This window comes from Carya illinoinensis, chromosome 14 (genome assembly GCF_018687715.1).
Source record: "Carya illinoinensis cultivar Pawnee chromosome 14, C.illinoinensisPawnee_v1, whole genome shotgun sequence".
Classification (NCBI taxonomy): domain Eukaryota; kingdom Viridiplantae; phylum Streptophyta; class Magnoliopsida; order Fagales; family Juglandaceae; genus Carya; species Carya illinoinensis.
In genome coordinates this window covers 17,544,098-17,554,234 of record NC_056765.1, presented here as the reverse complement: position 1 = coordinate 17,554,234, position 10,137 = coordinate 17,544,098, and the positions used below count along the sequence as shown (strand labels likewise).

Sequence of the window (10,137 nt, the reverse complement as noted above, 5' to 3'; positions counted from 1 at the left end):
GAATTCAGTGAGTTAGTGATTAGAGAGATGTTAAGGTTATGTTGTTGCAATGTAACTCTTTTACTACGAATGAATGAGGCATTTTGTTGGTTTCATAAAAAAAAAAAAAAAAAAAAAATCAAAGGAATGGTTTATGACATATTGATGCAATCTCAGTTCTTCCAAAAAAAGAAAAAAAATTGAAAAACGATATTTATTCGTTTCAACCAATAATTTCTTAACAATTTTTAACGTCACATTCAATAATTAATGTATGAATAGAAATATAATAAATACAATTGAGAAGAATAATCAGTATTCAATAATATCCACACATCCTTTACAAAAAAAAAAAAAATAATATCCACACATAAGAGTGGCATCTTCAGTAATTAAAGATGTCTATCGAGGGTGTTTCTCAGAATTAACACACGCTGCCTTTTATATCACGCCAAGATTATATTGAGTGCAAGATTCCAGTTGATTTGAAAGGACCCCCACAGGAGACATAGACGCACATGAGCGTACCGCCGTTAAAACCAACGGCTAATGTACGCGTTATTAAAACAGGTGTAAGCGCGCTTTAGACGTCAAAGCTGACGGCGATTATTTGCTTCGCAATTATTGTTGTTCAGTGGCTCAAGCTCGCTCTCATAGCTAACCTGCCACTCTTCGTAACCTCGCCGGACTCGGCCACGGAATCAATTCCAACCGGAGTTTGGTATCCAGTTCGCGTTTAATCGGGCCCTTCTGATGATTGAGATCTAGACTACTGTAGCTTGGTTTCGGAGGTAAACTTACATGCGAACTCTTTTTGTTTTTGCCAAGTTTTGTCGCTGAGATGTAATGGTTTTTTGAACTTGGCCGGGCACTAGATGGATAACGATCTACCATGGGTTGGAGTTGTGTGAACTATAAGTATGCTCTCTTTTATGGTTTATCTCTTTCGTTTCATGGACCTTTCTTGAATTATGACAGTTCGAGACTGGAATATTCCTTCGAGAAAATATAACCTTCTTTTACATGGTTTATGTATGAAGTTTAGCTTCAAGATCCTTTTCAGCGACAAGGTTTCGAGCTTTTTTAAGCTCAGTCAGCTGGATCTGTAGCTTGGAGTGTATGTTATTAACTCTGTAGCTTTCTTGATGGGTTTATGGAGTACTGGAGAATTGGATTAGGGTTTCTGTATGACTTGGGAGGATGGCCCCAGGGTGGAACCGTGAAGGGCTGGAGTACCGGTTGTAGTTCATGTAGATAGGGTCTTTTGCGTTTCGTATTGATCTGGAGCTTTTTTTTTTTTTTTTTTCCTTTTCCGCTTTTGGGTGATGATCATGTTGAAGTATGCCGACATGAAGTGAATTGCACTGTTTGTGGGAAAGTTTGGGAGCGGCGTGTGCGAAATTATGTCGCTTTGCTGGTGAACGCTGTAGAGTAATTTGTTGCCATGAAAAAGTTAAGCCAGTAAGAAAGAATGACAAGCAATAGACATAGAACAAAAGAGGGCTCTCTCTCTCTCTCTGTCTCTCTCTCTCGGGGTGAAATGTACCGTGGAGTAGTTTTTGTGTCGACGCTTTCGTTGTCTTTTGCTTCGTACATTCCACCGATATCGTACATCTGTTCTTTATTATAACCTCTCTCTCTCTGCTGACGCTGGTATTTTATGAATGCACTGAGGTTCAATGTAGAAGAGCCTTTTTATTATTCTGGTAACTTAAATTTGATTATATGAACTTTAAACATGATGGTATTACAGGAAAGTGCTCGTAGAATGCCACTACTCAGCTTACGATGGGTGCCAAAAGATATAGGTGCTTTCTGAGTTCTGGAGCAGCAGACACTATCGAGGTTTTTGGGGGCCTAAAGAGCTGTTACGCCATTTGAATAGGTATTTTCAAATGCAAGAGTGAGTAGGCTAGTGATTTAGTCGATGGAGATGAGCAGCTTTAGGCCAGATTTGCATGTAGCGCAGCAAAGCCGGCGTGATAAGTTGAGAGTGCCACAAGGTTCAAACCCAACCCTCCGTTTAGAAGATTTCCCTGACAATTTGGAACAATTACCGTTCAACCTGAGGCTAAACCCAGATCTTGTTCAAGTTCGAAATGTTAATAATGCCAGTTTACTTTATGACCCAACTGTTTATTCACCAGAAATGGTCAATATTTCAATGAAGTCAAATGTTATATCAATGCAACGAGATGCCATGGTACACCAAGAAATAGATGCCGCTCAAATTGGAAGGCCTATTGTAGCCGAGGATGCTCCATTTGCGAATTCATCCCTCCCAATGTCATCCAATTTTAATCCTTTATCTAAAGCCTCCATTGAGCCACAGAATTGTGGAGATTGGAAAAGCCTTGGTTCACAGCAAAACTGTGATTGGATGGTGAGCTATGCAAGTGGTTCAGTGGGCAGTGAGAGCAATACTCCAAGTCCTATGTTTTTTGGGGAAGTAAGCAACATTTCTGCGTATCCAAAATATATGAAACCTAGTTATAATGAGTTCCAAGACGTTCGGTCTCCATTGAAGAATCCATGTAGTGAGATTTCAGGTCAAGATGGACAAAAGCATTCAAGGGAGATGCCTTTTACATCTGTAGTTTACCAAAATAGTTTCCAAGATGGTTTCTTATCCGCTTCTAACAGAACCCATGGAATAGAAATGGCTTCTCATGTGCAGCAGAACGTCAGAGACACTGCTCGTGGTACATGGGCGGAGGGTGTGAATGAACTTGCTCTACTTCCAACATATGGAAATCAGTCAGACGTGTTATGTTTCAATGATTCTAGTGCTTGGACAAATAGACCAGTTGGGAATTGCCATCAGTGGGGTGGTCAGTTGGGTTTTCCAGTTAAAAAGAGTGATGGAGAATTGAGGAATATTGTGAGTGATTCCAATCCACAGGGTCTATCTCTATCGCTTTCATCAAATTCAACTTCAAAACTGCCTGTAGCTCAGTTTGGAGAGGGATGTGGTTCAGAAGATTTACACTCAAGGGCTACAGTTTCAAAAGATCCTCAAGATTTGAAAGCTATGAAGTCTGGTTATTTTTGTGCTGTAGCAAAGCCATCTATAATCAGTAAAGGATGTGGAAAACCTCTTGAAGATATAGTCGGGATTTCTAGTAACACTTATCGAAACACAGGTCCTCTCGGCCCATTCACTGGATATGCAACTATTTTGAAGAGTTCAAAGTTCTTGAAGCCCGCTCAGCAGCTGTTGGATGAACTCTGTGGCACAAGTGGCTCAAAAATCACCAAAACATGTGAGCTGTCTGTGAGGATGTCTGGAGAAGTTCGTTCTTCAGGTGATGCTTTGAATGCGACTGAAACTGAGGTTGGCCCAATCGGTAATAATTCAGGTGCTTCGTCCTCCACATTTTATCGTTCGAATGACATAAATGGTGAGGGCAGAGTTGCGAGTAGCTCTTGTGAGTCTTTGTGGCCTGAGTACCAACAAAAGAAGGCAAAACTCATATATATGCAGGAGGAGGTTGGTTATTCATTGATCTTTTACCAATAATGAACCTTGTTTTCATCAATGTGTTTTGGTGATACATAGATAGATAAATGCATGTATGTGTAGATTCACTGGAATGATGTTAAAGTGAATATTGCATGATATTTTTAAGATTATTGTTTTGAGTAGATCAATTAAATTGCTGGAAACAATTAACTTTCGTGTGTATAAATATGTAAAAGTTATTGGATCCCCCCCCCCCCCCCCCCCCCCCCCCCGCGTATTTGGTATGCTCAATGTCTATAACAAACTAGTTTGGAAATGTTTCAAGGCTTCACATGTCATAGTCCAGATTAAAGTGCAAAATAATTCTACATAATTGTTAAAAATCAGAACCATAAATCAAGATATAAGCTCTAGGTGAAGTTTCAAACAGAAATGAAGGGAAATGCTGAGTGAAACTAATGGTCCAGGTTATTGTGCAAAATAATTCTACACAATTGTTAAAAATCAGAACCATAAATCAAGATATAAGCTCTATGTGAAGTTCCAAACCATAAATGAAATGAAATGCCGAGTGAAACTGCATGCATATAGAAAATGACACTCTTTGGAGTAGTTCTCATAGCATGAGAGTCAGTATCCACATTGGCAGAAGAATAATAAGAAAATACAATGTGACAATGTTTTTTGGGATTGGAACTGGGGCCGGGGCTTTGTTTTGAAAGTTACTATGATAATTACTGTATGTAACTGCATATACCTGGTAATAATAATCAATAAATGTTGACCGTTTTATTATGATTAGTAAATATCAGTAATTTTATAGACTCAAAAATGGCTTCTTAACTTTGGAACCAAGTTGGTTAATTGGTGAATTTGTGGTACTTCCTCGCACAGTATCTACTTTGGATTTATTTGTTGTGCTGTTTCCTATGTTACCATGTAGTTGACTATGAACATGGTGCGTAGATAGCATAACTAAGGTCCGCTCTCTGAACAATCTTATTATGAACTAGATTATATTGTTGTTGGTCAAAAGTTTGAAATATCTTTCTAAAACTGATTGAATTGTGGTTGGGGATACACAGATCAATCTATTTTTATGTTTGGATAAGCTATTCGGTTTCCTTAAAGTTGGTCTTGGCTGCTAGTATAAAGCCCTAGTTCTATACATCTCAATCATAGCTTGGTTTGAACCAATCCATATGAAGTATATTGCATGTAAAAATCCCAGTAGGAGATGATATGGTCAACTCTTTTCACAAATTCTTCTTGTTATTTTACTTCTTCCTTGATCTTGGAGGGTGGCAGTCCCAAGATGATTCATTAAAAGTTACCCTTCCTATTTCCCAAATAAACTTAAGTTAGGTATAATGATTAAGGGATTAATCATGATTGGAGCTTCCCACACTTGCATATATAGCCTGGATTAACCTAGTGCACACTCACTAGGGGATTCAACAAACTCCTTCACATCTAATCCTTGATATCCTTCATCAAATGTGGTATCACAATCTTTATCAGCTTATATAGGTCATATTAAGCTTATACTAGATGCCATTGCAAATAATGGGGGTTGGGTTATGGAGACTTGTTCCCCAAGCATTCCTCATGAGAGGGGAGCAAATGCCACCGGGCTGCAAGACCATCGCTTGTAATTCAGTAATTAAATGTGAACAAATAAAGGTCCATATTGAAAAGAAATGGATTACAGATAAAACTGTCCAATCCCAACATTTACAATTTTCTGCCTGTGAGATACGGGTAGTCATTTGCATTCACACCATTTTAGTGGTGATTGGACCAAATCTATTAGGGTTGTAAGAGGACTGATCGACCAAATCCAATTGTTAGCATTCTTCGAGGTGATGGGACACCATAGCTCATCCCTCAATTACACGTCCATATTGGTTTGAAAACTTTATCCTGTCCATTTTGCCATTTCTATAATTGTCATTGATTTTTGTTTTACCTTCTTGCTATCATCTTTGAATACAGATGGGCTTAAATATTTTTATCGGTTCTAGATTGCTTTCACAGTTTTTATATGCTTATTTTATGAGTTAAAATGTTTTTTTTTTTAAATTTTTTTTTTTTAAATTTTAAATTTTTCTCTTCCATTATGAATGAAAATGCTTCCAAGTTAAAATTTCAAAATGAAATTCCTTCTTCAATTTATAGATCGATACTGACTTCTGATGCAACTCTAAAGGTGCCCAATTGTATTGATTATGGAAGTTATCTAATTTTAGTAGGAATTGTGAAATCCATACTAGATCAAATGGAAGTCTGATTGACAATGATCTAACTCACTCTAGAAGGGAGTCTGAGGCCCAATATTGGGAAATATGGTTCATAATTTTATTGCAAGCACTCTTTCTTATACATTTATTATACAACTGCAGTGATCTAGTTCACTCTTATGAGAGCCTACATCCCAATTTCCTTTTTAAAAACATCAGAGTAAACTGTACGAAACTATACATTCTTTGCTCCAAATTTGCTAGGTATTACAGTGATAGCCCATGTTAACTGTAAATACTTATTGGTTCAATGAGAAAAATAAATAATCAATGAACTACTTCGAATCTTTAGTGTAGCTTCAGGGAAAAAAGAACCGCAATTATGGATGGCCCACTTTGTCAAGTAAATATTTGGGAGCTCTTCTCTACATGTGGACGTTGTGATAAGATTTTTAGTTGACAGTTCCCACCATTTCTCTTGAAGTCTCTTAATTGAAATTATGAGACCCAATTTGTTTGTCTTGCAATGTCCCACAACCTAATTATATTGTGAAACAGAGCTTATGTGAATTCCAGCTCAATTCCAATTTGGTCAGCATTGATTTTCTTCATCATAGGATGAGTAGACAACACTTTTCATCTGTTCTTTCTCTTCGAGGGCTCGATGAAAATTTCTTATTGTGCATTTTTATCAACTTATCTTACCTGGAAACTATAGAGCTTTGTCTTGATGAGTTTCTTCTTTTGTACAGTGTCATGGATACTTTGGCACAAATCTAGTCACTTACGTATTTTAATCTTTACTTGTGAGAATGAAAACACCGTCTAATTAACTAGTAGTATTGCTCATCAATCCATCTTAAACCCTGATTGGTGACTCTGTGTGGTTGTACTTTTGAAAGGTTTGCAGAAGGTACAAGCAATACCATCAGCAAATGCAGATGGTGGTTTCATCGTTTGAATCAGTAGCAGGTCTCAGTTCTGCCACCCCTTACGTCTCTTTGGCTCTCAGGTCGGTTTCTAGGCACTTCCGATTCCTGAAGAATGCCATCACAGACCAGCTGAAGTATATAAGAAAAGCAACAGGGGAGGATTTGTCATCGCCTACCACTGGCACAAGCAATTGTAAGGGTGATGCAAATACACCAAAGCTAAGGTACTTGGATCAGAGCTTGCAAAGGCACAAATATGGTGGGGGCAATGTGGGCTATCTTGAAACCCAACAACACGTCTGGAGGCCCCAGAGAGGCCTCCCAGAACGTTCAGTGGCAATACTTAGAGCTTGGCTATTTGAGCATTTTCTTCACCCGTAAGCCCCCCCTCTCTGTCTCTCTCTCTCTCTCTCTCCCCCCAAAGTTGTAATATTTTTTTTCTCTTTATCAACCCTGTTTTAGGTACCCCACTGACACAGACAAGCACATGTTAGCCACTCAAACAGGTCTATCTCGAAACCAGGTACGGTCTTGTTTGTTGCACAACTTGTATGCCCAATGACCTTTTACGAATTGATGTAATTATGCATATGTTAGTAATCATTCTATTTTTCTCCCAAGTTAACTATCATTAATTTATATGCAAATGTGCCAAGGAGTTCATGCTATTACATACTCGAGGATCTGACCTAAATTATGATTGCTGGAACAGTTTTGTTATTATACTTTTTCTTCACCGTCTCAAGTTTAATGGATAAATTATCAAGAAAAAACTACGCTTCAAGGACGAAAAACTTTAGTCATGGCCATATTGATCTTTTGCAACTAAAACATGAGTTATGGCTATAATGCTCTTTTGTTACCACAATGATATTTTGACTGAGAAATTGCAGGTGTCAAACTGGTTCATAAATGCCCGAGTACGGGTCTGGAAGCCAATGGTAGAAGAAATACACATGCTCGAAACCAAAGGCTTGGCAGATGCCAACCAAAATCCAAGCAAGAATGATAAAAACTCTGCTGTTGAAGGTAACAACCATCCTGATCATGATCAATCCTCCAACAATCCAAGTAATAAGCAAATGGAATGCTTAGGGACAGGCTCGGCCCTGAGCACGGGACGTGGACGTAGTGCGGAACAGTGGAACCAAGAGAAGCGGTCGAGAATAGATTGTCAGATTCCAACAAGCATGGATGGGTCATCAATGGGTTTTATGCCGTACCAGAGAAATGGACTTGAGAGTAGTGGACCAGGAGCTGTGTCCCTTACCCTGGGTCTCAGGCATGGTGCAGAGAATGCACAGCATCAGCAACCGCAGTTGCAACAGCAGGAGGATCACCTTATTAGAAGGGAATTTGGAGGCATGATTCATGAGTTTGTAGGTTGATGTACATTAACCTTACCATTTTTTCTTTTGGGGGGGCAGGGAGGGATGGAAATGAGTGTTCAATGAATGATGCATTGGCTAGGGCAACTGTTTGTTGGCATTTGACAAGAAATAGATGGTTTCAAGAATAGGTTAATTTCTGAGATGAGACATCCCATGTTAATAGATTCTGAATGCCGATGCGTGAAGGTGAGACCATTCATCTCTTTATGTGCATGGCTCCAATCACCCGATGTCATTTTGTAATGTAAGTTTCATGCAATTTTCCGCGATGCAGTGGTTCCCTCTTATTACAAGAAACAGAAGTTGATACCCTCACCTTTAGCTGCATTTCTGTAATCCTTGTATGAAAGAATTCCTAAGATAAGATAGAGAGAAATGTTGGCCTACAGATTAAAAGTGCAGTATTTTTTGTATAGATGCCAATTTGCTTGTGATAGACCATTAGCCAAAATGTTGATTGCTTTTATCTTTGAAAGAGGAAGGTATTGAATTGGGTCCGCCTGGGAGCAGGATGTGGTGTAAATAAATATTTTACACCCCCAGTCATTGCTTGACACGAGTTTTATGAAATGTAAACTAGAATTGGTTGTAGTTGAAAAAATGAGGATTTCTCCCCCATCCGTGTTTCTCACTTTCTCCCCTACCCCTCACCTGTGTCCCCCCCCCCCCCCCCCCCCCCCCCCCCCCCCTCTCTCTCTCTCTCTCTCTCTCTCTCTCTCTCACTGAAGGTCTAGTTTTTGATCACGATTCTCGTACTCCTTCTCTCTCTCACTCTCCTCTTGAGGGGTTCAATCGACGTCCGTTGTTCGAAGAGAGTTATGTTTGATGCAATGAGATTCGGCGAAAGGATGTCCTCTTAATTTTTATAAAATAATTTAGTGTATTTTGAAATTAAAATTAATTTACAATACATTATGAAATGAATTTTACAATGAGCAAACAAAAAGCACAAAATGGCTTAGGCAGAGATTTTGAGGTGAGCAAACAAAAAGCATAAGATTTTACCAAGTATTAAACCACTTACAGTGAGTTTAGGTGAAATCAACGACCAAAAGGAGGGAGAATGAAGCTTAAGGGAGTATTGATTCACAAGATGAGAGAGAGAAGATGTTGAGTTGGGCTGGAGATGAGAGAGAGAAAAAGAAACCCTTAAGAGGAAGACAACGAAAAGGAGTGAGAGGGAACAGAAGGATTTGAGAGACGAGTAATATTCTACAAACGCACCCATCATAAACCATATAAACTTCTTATGTGTTCTATTTTCATTAGAGGGTATAAACTTCTAATTTACACCTTTACCGATTTGAAGCTTTTCTCTATTGAATTTTATGGACAAACTTTCACACTTGTGGAAGAATATCTTAGTTATAGTGACACACATAAGGATACATTATATAATAAGAGAAATGATATATATAAGTTCTAAATGCACAAATTTCGTACAATTCCTTTATAAAAAAGTGGATCTTACAATATAAAAGTGTGAAAAACTTACTTTTTGGTAGAGCTTACATTTTTATGAAAGTGTTATACAAGACTTATATATTTGGAGCTTGTACCTAGTATTTAATAAAACCCAAAACCAAGATGTAGAAAAAAAAGGGGAGAAAGACAGGAGCAAAAACAAAGCTTGTAATTTGTATCAAACCTAATCATTTAAACCCTAAAATAGGCATGCATCTGCTTCAACATTTGGATCGGGAATATCTGGATCCATGTCGGGCTCATTCAAAAGTGGGTGGGTACCCGCCCTTTATTCATTTTTCTCAAGCCTCTATATAAGTCAATACTCAATAGCCATTTTTCCTGTATGCTCAATACTTCTTCTCTGTCTGCTCTGTTTTATTTTTTTTCAACTTTACTTTTGTGGAGTTTATTTTTGTTTTTTAAGGTTCAAATTAATTAACTTACATGTAGAATGATCTTAATAATACTTAAAACGTTTATTCATTTTTTACAAGCCTCCAGATCTAGATGTTTCCACTTCATCTGGGGCAAATTGAAGTGCTTCTCTCTCTTGTCCAACAATAATCTGATGGATGTTCAGGACTACTCCAGCAAGACCCATTCTTGTGGCGGCAAGAACACTGGCAAATAGTTTTGTAAGGACACTATCATGCACAAAGTCTCCA

At 38.3% G+C, this 10,137-nt stretch overlaps 1 protein-coding gene across 2 annotated transcripts; it reads left to right on the top strand.

Annotated features, from left to right (window-relative positions):
* Positions 1-475: 475 nt before the first annotated feature.
* LOC122294468 (BEL1-like homeodomain protein 9) lies at positions 476-8,393 on the top strand. 2 transcript variants are annotated; one of them, XM_043103231.1, is made up of 6 exons: positions 476-770; positions 1,733-3,469; positions 6,585-6,991; positions 7,077-7,137; positions 7,508-7,643; positions 7,710-8,393. In XM_043103231.1, exons 2-6 carry the CDS (start codon positions 1,907-1,909, stop codon positions 8,000-8,002), a joined length of 2,460 nt encoding a protein of 819 aa, XP_042959165.1. In that variant the 5' UTR covers positions 476-770; positions 1,733-1,906; the 3' UTR covers positions 8,003-8,393. The 2 variants fall into 2 exon arrangements, with proteins under 2 accessions (XP_042959165.1, XP_042959164.1); XM_043103230.1 differs by having other exon boundaries at positions 479-770; positions 7,508-8,393.
* The last annotated feature ends 1,744 nt before the right edge of the window (positions 8,394-10,137 follow it).

Excerpts from the sequence above, each read along its gene's own strand:
- LOC122294468 (XM_043103230.1), top strand. The coding sequence starts at position 1,907 with ATGGAGATGAGCAGCTTTAGGCCAGATTTGCATGTAGCGCAGCAAAGC. Across the intron at positions 3,470-6,584 it reads TCATATATATGCAGGAGGAG|GTTTGCAGAAGGTACAAGCA; the intron begins GTTGGTTATTCA and ends TACTTTTGAAAG. Across the intron at positions 6,992-7,076 it reads TTTGAGCATTTTCTTCACCC|GTACCCCACTGACACAGACA; the intron begins GTAAGCCCCCCC and ends ACCCTGTTTTAG.